This window comes from Schistocerca serialis, chromosome 4 (assembly GCF_023864345.2).
Source record: "Schistocerca serialis cubense isolate TAMUIC-IGC-003099 chromosome 4, iqSchSeri2.2, whole genome shotgun sequence".
NCBI lineage: Eukaryota > Metazoa > Arthropoda > Insecta > Orthoptera > Acrididae > Schistocerca > Schistocerca serialis.
In genome coordinates, this window is record NC_064641.1 from 467,260,903 (window position 1) to 467,274,039 (window position 13,137).

At 39.7% G+C, this 13,137-nt stretch overlaps 1 protein-coding gene across 2 annotated transcripts in view; it reads right to left on the reverse strand.

Moving 5' to 3' along the window:
• LOC126475113 (coiled-coil domain-containing protein 22 homolog) overlaps positions 1–13,137 on the reverse strand; it is a 214,912-nt gene that overhangs the window by 44,346 nt on the left and 157,429 nt on the right. For both annotated transcript variants that reach the window (XM_050102697.1, XM_050102698.1), the window contains exons 9-10: positions 4,020–4,194; positions 3,155–3,289 (exon numbers count right to left, since the gene is read on the reverse strand). In XM_050102697.1, coding sequence (XP_049958654.1) covers positions 3,155–3,289; positions 4,020–4,194 — 310 coding nt within the window. The remainder of the gene's footprint in view (positions 1–3,154; positions 3,290–4,019; positions 4,195–13,137) is intronic.

The window sequence follows — 13,137 nt, forward strand, 5'->3', positions numbered from 1 at the left end:
AAACAAATAGCTCACCAGTCCAACATTGGATGGCACATACAAACAAACAGCTCGCCAAGTGTTGCATACCAACTGGTCACTTCACTGGAGTCTTGTCCTATATGCAAGCAAGTGACAAAGATACCATCCAACTTCAATGGCTGACAAGAAAGTGTGCAAAGCCAATCAGTTTCCCACAGCACAGATAATTATAATGTATATACATTAATGTTTTACTCACTCACTGTTTTCTTGCAAAAAATGAAATAATGACCAAACTGACTGGACAGCATAATTTGTCTGTCATGCTCATTAAATGACTTCTAACAACAGTTATTATTGTCATCAATTTTTATATAACCCCTTGTTAAGAAGACTATCAACTCTTTATGTATCACTATAAGAGGTGAGGGCTCTTTGGCACAAGTTACTGTTCTCTACCTTTTTGAGAACACCCATGGAATGAAAATATTAGCATATATCCAGTTTGGATTCTTAAGTACTTACACTCCTGGAAATGGAAAAAAGAACACATTGACACCGGTGTGTCAGACCCACCATACTTGCTCCGGACACTGCGAGAGGGCTGTACAAGCAATGATCACACGCACGGCACAGCGGACACACCAGGAACCGCGGTGTTGGCCGTCGAATGGCGCTAGCTGCGCAGCATTTGTGCACCGTCGCCGTCAGTGTCAGCCAGTTTGCTGTGGCATACGGAGCTCCATCGCAGTCTTTAACACTGGTAGCATGCCGCGACAGCGTGGACGTGAACCGTATGTGCAGTTGACGGACTTTGAGTGAGGGCGTATAGTGGGCATGCAGGAGGCTGGGTGGACGTACCGCCGAATTACTCAACACGTGGGGCGTGAGGTCTCCACAGTACATCGATGTTGTCGCCAGTGGTCGGCGGAAGGTGCATGTGCCCGTCCACCTGGGACCGGACGGCAGCGACGCACGGATGCACGCCAAGACCGTAGGATCCTATGCAGTGCCGTAGGGGACCGCACCGCCACTTCCCAGCAAATTAGGGACGCTGTTGCTCCTGGGGTATCGGCGAGGACCATTCGCAACCGTCTCCATGAAGCTGGGCTACGGCCCCGCACACCGTTAGGCCGTCTTCCGCTCACGCCCCAACATCGTGCAGCCCGCCTCCAGTGGTGTCGCGACAGGCGTGAATGGAGGAACGAATGGAGACGTGTCGTCTTCAGCGATGAGAGTCACTTCTGCCTTGGTGCCAATGATGGTCGTATGCGTGTTTGGCGCCGTGCAGGTGAGCGTCACAATCAGGACTGCATACGACCGAGGCACACAGGGCCAACACCCGGCATCATGGTGTGGGGAGCGATCTCCTACACTGGCCGTACACCACTGGTGATCGTCGAGGGACACTGAATAGTGCACGGTACATCCAAACCGTCATCGAACCCATCGTTCTACCATTCCTAGACTGGCAAGGGAACTTGCTGTTCCAACAGGACAATGCACGTCCGCATGTATCCCGTGCCACCCAACGTGCTCTAGAAGGTGTAAGTCAACTACCCTGGCCAGCAAGATCTCCGGATCTGTCCCCTTTGAGCATGTTTGGGACTGGATGAAGCGTCGTCTCACGCGGTCTGCACGTCCAGCCCGAAATCTGGTCCAACTGAGGCGCCAGGTGGAAATGGCATGGCAAGCCGTTCCACAGGACTACATCCAGCATCTCTACGATCGTCTCCATGGGAGAATAGCAGCCTGCATTGCTGCGAAAGGTGGATATACACTGTACTAGTGCCGACATTGTGCATGCTCTGTTGCCTGTGTCAATGTGCCTGTGGTTCTGTCAGTGTGATCATGTGATGTATCTGACCCCAGGAATGTGTCAATAAAGTTTCCCCTTCCTGGGACAATGAATTCACGGTGTTCTTATTTCAATTTCCAGGAGTGTATTATTATCTGTTAATTTACATTGCAAAATTACATACATGTGTAATGTGGAAATCAACAATAGTATTACAAACAGGGATGGGCATTATTCCAATAAATTTGCTTCTATATAACTATTCTAACAAATAGATCAGTTGTAAAATTGTATTAGTGAATAAATTATTTATGGATAAGTGGATTATGTAGTTCTGTGCTTACATGTAATTATTTGTTATTTATTAATCAGACCTTAAATAACAAAGTAGAATATCACCACCATTTTCTTTGTTTGATTCTCAAACAGAGCTGTGTCTTATAACCAGTGTTTCTTTCTGTGACTCAGTGCAGTTTCTGTTTGATAAATAATTTATTAATGTGTTATACAGCTGTGTGCCTCGGTGGCTCATGGTTCCAGACCACAAAGCCAAACATCTGGGATTTGAATCCCCATTGGTCCTAGCACTGTTTCTGTCACTTCACCTCTAGCAATGAAAAAACGATAAATCATGTTGCACTGTGTTTCGGTGTACATTTCAAACTATAGGTACAACTGTAACTGGCTGAGAAGTTGATTCAAAGGACAGATGAAGGTGAAGGTAAACCAACTTCAATAGAACAATGCCTAGTAAAGCACTATATTATTCAATACAATGTTCAGCTTGAGCAAAGCTTTACAGTGTAACAACTGTAATGTGTAAATGCTTCATAACCAAATAGTCTTAGCTGTTAGACTGACGTGGCCCAAACCAAAGATACGAACACAGCCAACAGACTGTAATCTGCAATATCTTCCTCAACTATACTACGATTACTAGCTGTACTGATGTGGTTGATTGGTTGGTTTTGGGGTGGGGACCAAACAGTGAGGTCATCAGTCCCATCAGAGTAGGGAAGGATTGGGCAGGAAGTTGGCCATGCCCTTTCAACAGAACCAACCCAGCATTTGTCTGAAGCGATATACGGAAATCACGGAAAACCTAAATCAGGTTGGCCAGACACAGGTTTGAGCTGTCATCCTCCCGAATGCAAGTCCAGTGTGCTGACCACTGTGACACCTCACGATGTGAGTGTCTTTTTGATATAGTCACACAAATGCCTCATTTTTGCAGCGTAAGAAAATGAGTGAACAAGGTAAGGGCTCTGTGGCTGGGAATGACTAATATCAATGGACTATAAATTCTCCTAAAATGGCAATAAGCGAAAAGGCATTGCAAAGTTACACAAACATCCACTGCTTACTTTTTTTAAACTTAAAGAGCAACACTCATACCTGTTCTTCAAGATCTCTGATTTCTCGTATTATAGCGCCAGTTTCTTCTACCATCTGAACTAGTTCTGAACAATCTGAGTGGAGTGTTGCCAATAACTTGTACGCACGCCGTGAAACTTCATCCTTTTTGGCATCCTAGAATTAAAGTTGTAACTGAGTGAGAACTAAGTTGGCAAATCAATTAAGAAGAAAATAAACACATATATGATGCAGTAACACTATATGTCTCCTCTGACAAAAGTTGTGACAGAAGACATAAAAGAGGAATAATGTAGTGAAAGATACATCACAACTTTAGGGCAGTAAGTAGCCCATAGAAAGAACATCTGCAGTAAAAACAGATAAGAGCAATTATGAAATACTGGCTGATAATCAGCACTCAAAGTTCAATTTTTGTGTTAAATAACAGCACTGAAATCCAGATGCAGGCACTATATTATGATGAGAAAACTTCACACATAGTGACAAACATATCTCTGGAAAAATACTAAGCCATACCACTTCAGCACATGCCAAATTTCATAGTATTTGCATGTTGAGTAACTTTAGCACAAACACATTCCTCCACAACATCTTTACGTTATAAATGGCTGCATGAGATATCCATGTTTCACAGATTTTTGTTGCACTGAGAGCACGTGACTAAATCATCACTGTGTGGGTTCACAAATTACATGCTGAGATCAAAAATTGTTTGCAAAATCAAACTTCAAAAATTTCCAAGTTAAACTTTGTATTAAAAACTGAACTGGCTGTAACATACACAGTTTGATACTTAATTCACATCCTGGGCTATTATATGCTATAAAGTTTCTTTTTCTAGTAATTACAAAATACATTAATGTGTCACAAAGAGGAGGCATACCCTAAATATAAGTTCATCAGCAACAGTGAATGATCTTTCAAGTTGTCCTGAGAGAGTGTTTATCTCCTTCTGAAGCTCTCGTGTATCTGCTAGGACCTTGGCAATTTCATCACGTTGCTTTCGAATGTTTCCAATGATTTCCATGATACGCCTGGTGTATGCTGTCCTGGATACCCTGGAAATAAAGGAACTATTCAGCATTACAATTATGAAGTTTTTGATGCTTTTTATTTCTAAAACAAACATTAATATTAAATAAATAATCACACTAAATGATCTTCTAAGGCTGAAACTATAATTGGACAGAATAAAGAGAAGATTATTTCCACTGATGTGGGACAATAATGTGTAGAAATAGAAAATGCACTGAGCATTACCCAGGTGTGTAGAAAAGGACAATTATGAAGTGTATCTTTTTAAAGTAAGAACGGTTTTAAAATTAAAATAAAAGAAGTAGGCGTTTCTAGCAATTTTGTTTTTACATGAGTGCCTGTACTATACTCTGCTTCTCTACATAATTCCCACCAATATTCAGTGTGTTTACATTTGTTTGTGATTATTTGAAATGCCTTCTCCAATTGAGAATCCCACTGACTGCGAAATATGTGCTGTGATTCATTTTCTTATTGCTAAAGTCATGAAAGCAGCTGAAGTTCATTGTCAGATCAGTGAAGTGCACGAAGAAAACTTTACAAGCAATGGGATCGTATGGAAATGTGTGATAGCTTTTAAAAATGGCCATATGAATGTGCATGATGTGGACTAAAGTGGGCAACCTTCAGTCATGAACTATGATTTGGTGCAGAAAGTTGATGAAAATGAGGGAGAGAACAAAAACATTACAATTTTGACATTATGTGACAAGTTTCCTCAAGTGTTTAGAAGTATGCTTTCTGCAATTGTTGCCTAACCAGGTAGCAGATTTCTATGAGGGTGGTATTCAAAAACTGGTTGTATGATATATGAGAGCAAATGCTCTACTGACAGTGCTATCCAGGCATAACTCAAAACTTGTCCGTTGCTCCTCTGAAGAAATACTTATACCCTGTAAGGATAGACAGTAATTGTCCTTTTCTATGGACCTTTCTTCAGCTTGACACCTCTTCTGTTCTGAAATTTATCCCAATGCAGATATTTATTTTGAATTTTAGGAATCTCATGCACTCTGCAATGTTCTTGCTAACAATTTGAAGGCCATTTCAAGTTGTTTTGATGAATATAAATGGAAGTGTTCCACATTTATGAACATGGTAGAGCTCTGCAGTCACAAGTTACTGCATGACTCTACCACGTTTGTAACTTCTATTTCTGTTCATCAAAATAACTTTTGACTGTGTGTACGAAATAATTTCTGTTCTGTGCCATTAACAGTTCACGAAATTTCCTGATCTGTCGAGTGTGCCTAAGTGCCGACCATCATTCATCTGCAGCAATTGGTTGCCTCTTTTTTCCTCCTCTTCCTTGTCCTGCTCCATCACCATGACAATCACCACCATCAAAATTCACAGGTAGCAATGACATTCTTCTTGGAAGTAGGCATAAAATACTTAATTACAATTTTGATTAATGGAATACAGGTTTACTTTAAAAAAAATGTAAAAATTCATTCAGTTTCAACATGGTGTTTCAATACACAATATTTATATCAAATGTTTGCATCTTACAGTTTGTTGTTTAGGGAGCATTCAACAGCGAGGTTATTAGTGCCCTTACAAAAATAAGCAGAAATGAAAATGATTAACATGCTGAAAATTTGATGAAAGGTGTAAGAAGCAACTGATATAAAGCTACACACACACACACACACACACACACACACACACACACACACACACACTCCCCCATTCTCAACCTGGATCAACCACACACTAGCTCATATTCTGAATGACAGCATTACCAAAGTCAGATGTTCTAAAACTGGCAATTAAAATAAGGCAAGGGAAAAACTAAAACAGATACAAGGAATATGTGGCTGGTTTATCACTTACAAAAAACACTGATGAACTAGCCATCCTGATAACACTGGAAATTTATCACTAAAATTTTAGGGAAGAAGTCAGACATTTCACAAAACCTTAAAATATGTACCATTTTCATTTTACTCTCAATTAAAATAGAGAGCAAGTCTGTCAGTAATTTAGCTGCTGTCACCTTGTCTGAATATAAACCACAGTTCATTAATATGTGGATCAGTGTGATCTGTACGTCACAGAAAGCACAATGTGGAAGGTCTTCCCATTGGAGTAAGAAGCTGATCTCATCCCATCTGCATGTCTGGAAGGAGACATGCCACAGCTGTGTTGTGAACTTCAATAGACACAGTTTGTTGTCTGTTACTTCCAGCCACTCTTCGTCCCAACTAAACATGACACTGTACCTAAATAATGAGGTGACAGCATGTAAGGGGATGGCACACTGAAGTGCCTAACTATTACATCAAGCCTCCTTCACTGCTACCTCTGCCATTTTGGAGACCTTAATACCCATGTGGCCTGAAACCCAACAGACAGACTCCACCTGCCCCAGACTTTGTAGATGAAGAAGAGCATTCTGGATATTCTGGACTACTTTACCTGCTGGGTACAAGTGTTAGAGAGATGAGGATACCAGGAAATCTGAACAAATGAGGAATTTAGCAGTGATGAGACATCTCATCTGCTCCAGTGCCCTCAAGATCATGTATAATTGGGCATCAAACATAGTGAATTCCTGAGTAACTGGATCTTCAGGCGCTATCAGGGGAAAACAACAGAGCAAGGAATGAAATCCACCTGTTTATACCCAGCCATGGATACAGCTATATAGGTGTGGTGTTCATTTAAAATGTCATAAAATGTTGTATTAAAAACATTTGCAGGAATGCAGCCTGTACTAAATCTAAAATTAGTCAGGGCTTCTGCAGTAACCAATGTGGCAGTCACTTCCAACCCTGGATTTGGGTCTGTACTTGCACCGGATCAAGCAATTCAGTACATTTTTATTTATTATTATTATTTTTTAATGCAGATTCCAAACGCAGGGTGAAGAGTCAGTCACCCTTCTCACCACTAGTAACCTTTTTTGCTCTTTTAGGAAGAAAACAGTTTTGTTTCCAAGTTTCTGTATTCATGTTCATTCACTTAACTTTCTGGACGGCCCCAAAGAAGGAAGTACATAAAACCTAACCTGAAAGGTTTCTGAAATTTGAGACAGATTTCCCCTTTTATTTTTGAGAGTTTCTGTAATTTTTGCAACTGTTATTAGTGTCAAATCTTCCTCTACTACAATTGTTTCCAGTTTTATTCCAATTTCTAATTTTTCTGTGATAATATTGCTGCTTTGACACACTGTCCTGTTTTGAAAAGCAACTTTTTGGAATGTGGAAACGTAGATTCTGTAGTGAATGGTTTGAAAAGCCAAATAGTTCAGTTACATTTATAAGTTTCAGGTCAGACGTACCCTTCACGTTTGGAAAATGTGCCAACAGTACAGATTTTAAGTACCAAGGATAGTTCTACCATTGTTGAATATGTTTGGACAATAAAACCAGTGATTCCCAATTACTCTATGGATTTGTCAAATTCAAATTATATATGTGGCTTTTTAAGTTGATGCCCCCTGATAGTCTTCCTGAACATTCTGCACTTTTGTCAAAAAAATGAGGTACCTAATAACTGATGCATTTGCACCGTTTCTTGGGGAATATAAATTAGAAAAACCATGTTCATCATATTACACATTCAGTTCTGATGAAACTACCAATGTTAAAGACAAAAAAGAATTACAAACGACTATTGCATTTTGATCAGAGAATAAGTGTTGCATAACAACACTTCGCTTAAGAACTCAGTAAAGCAGATGATTGAAAGTTACATCAGAAATTATGTGAGGCACTTTCTGAAGCCAACTTATCCCTAAATAAATGCCTTACACTGGGATCAGACAGACTTAATGTCAATAAAAAACTGTTTAGCCTTTTAAATAGTGACGTCCAGGAGACTTGGGGTAGACAAACTTATAAATGTCGGAACCTGCAACATTCTTGCAATTCATAAAGCCCACGCAAAGACTTCATAACGTGTAGGTGAAGAAGCATCTCAGTTTCTGGTCAATATTTACCATTATTTTGATGTTTGGCCTATTTGCTAGGAAGAATATGAAATAATTCAGTCTAATATTCCACACCACTAAGTGCCTTACTTTAGGACCTTCAGCCAACAGGATTTTGCAATAATGGAATGGTATTCAATATTATTTTTTTAAGCACATACCTCTACAATAGAACTCTGCTACTGTTCAGTCCCAATCCTACAATGCCACTGTGAACACACTAAAAAAAATCCAATGATATCTGAACTTCATTTCGCAATTTTGTGTGCTGAACTATTCAGTAAGTACACACGATGTTTACAAAGCCAAACACCATTGATAAATAAGTTGTAAACAGAAATTCTGAGTATTTCTGAAGTTCTTCAAATGGAACTCATTACATTGGTTAATCTGCTTCCTCTTGAACAATTAGGTGTTAGTGAGCAAGTAACCGAAGAGCTTAGTAAATTGGAAGAACACGACAAGTCGTGGCTTCTAAAGAAGGGCCAAAAATATTACATTGCAACTCGCAAATGTGTGATGAAAATGACGTGCTTATCAAGAGCAGCACTGAAAAGTTTTATATTTTTAGACTACAAAAGAACGAATTAAGAGCAGAAGCTACAATGCCACATTAATGGTAGCAGAAATGATACTGTTCGATGTCCGGCAAGATTACTTGTTAGACGTGTGGAAAGTTGTACAATCTGTAAAAGAGGATTCAACTTTAGAAAACAAAGATATCAATAATTACTGGCAGCAGCGCATCTCAAAAACAGACTCATCCTTCACAGTTACTAAAAGTTTCAAAACCTGTTAAGGTTTCTTTCAAACTGTCCCATGGAAATACAGATGGAGAGAAGAGATTCGATTTTGAAGCACACATAAGGAGAAGTCAATGTGATTATGCTTAGAAGATTTTAAAGAGCATTTTGACTGAGGGATGCTTAGGAACAATACCCATTTTTTTTTTTTTTTCTGTGCCCACTGACGCACGGCTCATTACCTGTGGATAGCAAACACATGCAACTTATACTCCTTATAAGGAAGAATGTTAAAGGGAAAGAAAACTTGAATTAGAAAAAAAGCAAGAAAAACAGAACCAAATTCATCTTGAAAAGGAGATTAAGTAAATGAATGACATGAAAAAAATCAACTGAATGAGACAGTGGCTCTGTAAGAACAGGGGGGGTGGGTAAGGGTGGGGGGACCTAAGAAGGTACGAGATGAGCTTATCTCTCAAGATTTAGCTAAACTGAAGAAAGCACTCGAAAAAAATTACTTAAAGCCAGCAAAATTGGCCCATGGCACGCCTGAGGGTGCAGAAATTATGAAAGTAGAAGAAAGAGTGTAAGAAAGGGAAGTGGAAATCAGTCATAAAAATCTTGAGAAAAGGAACTCTAGTATGATTACTGCTGTATACGTGAATGGTGGAACAACAAATAACGAAAGGCGTGAGTAATTAACGAGGTTTATTTCTCTACAGATGGAGAAGGAAAAACATAATAATACAACACTTTGATAACTGAGTTAATGCTGCCATTGGGATAGTGATCAACAAAGTCCGTGGATGAACCTGATGGCTTGAGTACCTTGAAGTCCTTGAATAGTCTAGTTACATGCAGAGTTGATAATCCAGATCAGGGTAAACTGAATGATATGGGATCAAGAGGTCCGCAACAGGGAAGTATAACACAAGCTGGCTGAATGAGGTGCTGTGTGCATTTATAAAGCTGTGGCAGTATAGGAATATGCCACCACCAATAAGTCTATGATGCTGTGATACAGCGCAATTGGTGTAGTACCGTCATGCAGCAATCTGACATGGCTACGCCAGCCAGGTGTTGCTACTTTACTGTGAGGGCAGCTGTGTGCGTGGACCACGCCCATGCTGTACGCTTGGGCAGCACTGCACGAGCCAGGAATGGTCGACCATAGGCTGTGTGACATGTGAATTGCGGGCACATAGTAGCAGGCATCACAGTGTGGGCATTGAAGATAACAGAATCATTACATTTTTTGCTAAGATATTTAAGAAACATTAATTCAAAAATATTTCTTTTTATATTTCCCAGTAATGAGGTGCAGAATGTCTCTAGCTGTAAAAATCTGGCATAAATTTTGTTTGCGAATCACATTTACCTGTATAGGATTACTAATGTATCTGCATATGTTAAACTATTATGCAGGAAAAAAAATGACCGTGTCGTTGCTGCTGCTGCTGCAGTCTTCAGGCTGAGAAACTGGTTTCATGTAGCTCTCCATCCTAAAATACTCTGAGTGAGGTTCTTCATCTCCGAATAACTACAGCAACCTACATCCTTCTCAATCTACTTACTGTATTCATCTATTGATCTCCCGTCATGGGTGACTGGTATTTGAGAGTAGGAAAAGGGAGAGAAGGAAACAGTAGGTGAATATGGATTGGGGGTAAGAAATGAAAGAGGAAGCCGTCTGGTAGAATTTTGCACAGAGCATAAATTAATCATAGCTAACACATAGCTTAAGAATCATGAAAGAAGGTTGTATACAGGGAAGAAGCCAGAAGATACTAAAAGGTATCAGATAGATTTTATAATGGTAAGACAGAGATTTAGGAACCAGGTTTTAAATTGTAAGACATTTCCAGGGGCAGATGTGGACTCTGACAACAACCTATTGGTTATGAACTGTAGATTAAAACTGAAGAAACTGCATAAAGGTGGGAATTTAAGGAGATGGGACCTGGATAAACTGACTAAACCAGAGGTTGTACAGAGTTTCAGGGAGAGCATAAGGGAACAATTGACAGGAATGGGGGAAAGAAATACAGTAGAAGAAGAATGGATAGCTCTGAAGGGTGAAGTAGTGAAGGCAGCAGACGATCAAGTAGGTAAAAAGACGAGGGCTAGTAGAAAACGTTGGGTAACAGAATAAATTTGAATGTAATTGATGAAAGGAGAAAATATAAAAATGCAGTAAATGAAGCAGGTAAAAAGGAATACAAACGTCTCAAAAATGAGATCGACAGGAAGTGCAAAATGGCTAAGCAGGGATGGATAGAGGACAAATGTAAGGATGTAGAGGCTTATCTCACTAGGGGTAAGATAGATACTGCCTACAGGAAAATTAAAGAGACCTTTGGAGAAAAGATAACCACTTGTATGAATATCAAGAGCTCAGATGGAAACTCAGTTCTAAGCAAAGAAGGGAAAGCAGAAAGGTGGAAGGAGTATATAGAGGGTCTATACAAGGGCAATGTATTTGAGAACAATATTATGGAAATGGAAGAGGATGTAGATGAAGATGAAATGGGAGGTACAATACTGTGTGAAGAGTTTGACAGAGCACTGAAAGACCTGAGTCGAAACAAGGCCCCGGGAGTAGACAACATTCCATTAGAACTACTGACGGCCTTGGGAGAGCCAGTCATGACAAAACTCTACCATCTGGTGAGCAAGATGTATGAGACAGGCGAAATACCCTCAGACTTCAAGAAGAATATAATAATTCCAATCCCAAAGAAAGCAGGTGTTGACTGATGGGAAAATTATCGAACTATCAGTTTAATAAGTCACAACTGCAAAATACTAATGCGAATTATTTACAGATGAATGGAAAAACTGGTAGAAGCCGACCTTGGAGAAGATAAGTTTTGATTCCGTAGAAATATTGGAACACGTGAGGCAATACTGACCGTACGACTTATCTTAGAAGCCAGATTAAGAAAAGGCAAACCTACATTTTTAGCATTTGTAGACTTACAGAAAGCTTTTGACAATGTTGACTGGAATACTCTCTTTCAAATTCTAAAGGTGGCAGGGATAAAATACAGGGAGCAAAAGGCTATTTACAATTTGTACAGAAACCAGATGGCAGTTATAAGAGTCGAGGGGCAAGAAAGGGAAGCAGTGGTGGGGAAGGGAGTGAGACAGGGTTGTAGCCTCTCCCCGATGTTATTCAATCTGTATGTTGAGCAAGCAGTAAAGGAAACAAAAGAAAATTTCGGAGTAGGTATTAAAATCCATGGAGAAGAATTAAAAACTTTGAGGTTTGCCGATGACATTGTAATTCTTTCAGAGACGGCAAAGGACTTGGATGAGCAGTTGAACAGAGTGGACAGTGTCTTGAAAGGAGGATATAAGATGAACATCAACAAAAACAATACGAGGATAATGGAATGTAGTCAAATTAAGTCAGGTGATGCTGAGGGGATTAGATTAGGAAATGAGACACTTGAAGTAGTAAAGGAGTTTTGCTAATTGGAGAGCAAAATAACTGATGATGGTCGAAGTAGAGAGGATATAAAATGTAGACTGGCAATGGCAAGGAAAGCGTTTCTGAAGAAGAGAAATTTGTTAACATCAAGTATAGATTTAAGTGTCAGGAGGTCGTTTATGAAAGTATTTGTATGGAGTGTAGCCATGTATGAAAGTGAAACGTGGACGATAAATAGTTTAGACAAAAAGAGAATAGAAGCTTTCAAAATGTGGTGCTACAGAAGAATGCTGAAGATTAGATGGGTAGATCACATAACTAATGAGGAGGTTTGAATAGAATTGGGGAGAATAGGAGTTTGTGGCAGAACTTGACAAGAAGAAGGGACCGGTTGGTAGGGCATGTTCTGAGGCATCAAGGGATCACAAATTTAGCATTGGAGGGCAGCGTGGAGGGTAAAAATCGTAGAGGGAGACCAAGAGATGAATACACTAAGCAGATTCAGAAGGATGTAGGTTGCAATAAGTACTGGGAGATGAAGAAGCTTGCACAGGATAGAGTAGCATGGAGAGCTGCACCAAAGCAGTCTGAGGACTGAAGACCACAACAACAACTACTATGATTTTTATCCCCCACACATCCCTCAAATACTAAATTGTTGATACTTTGATGTCCTTGATTTTTCTTGCCAATTCTAGTCAGTGCCTACTTGTTAATTAGGCTATCTACCCACCTAACCATCAGCATTCTTCTGTAGCACTAGATTTTAAAAGCTTCTATTCTCTTGTTTAAATTGTTTAGTGTGCATGTTTCATTTCCACACATGGCTACATTTCATACAAATAGTTCCAGA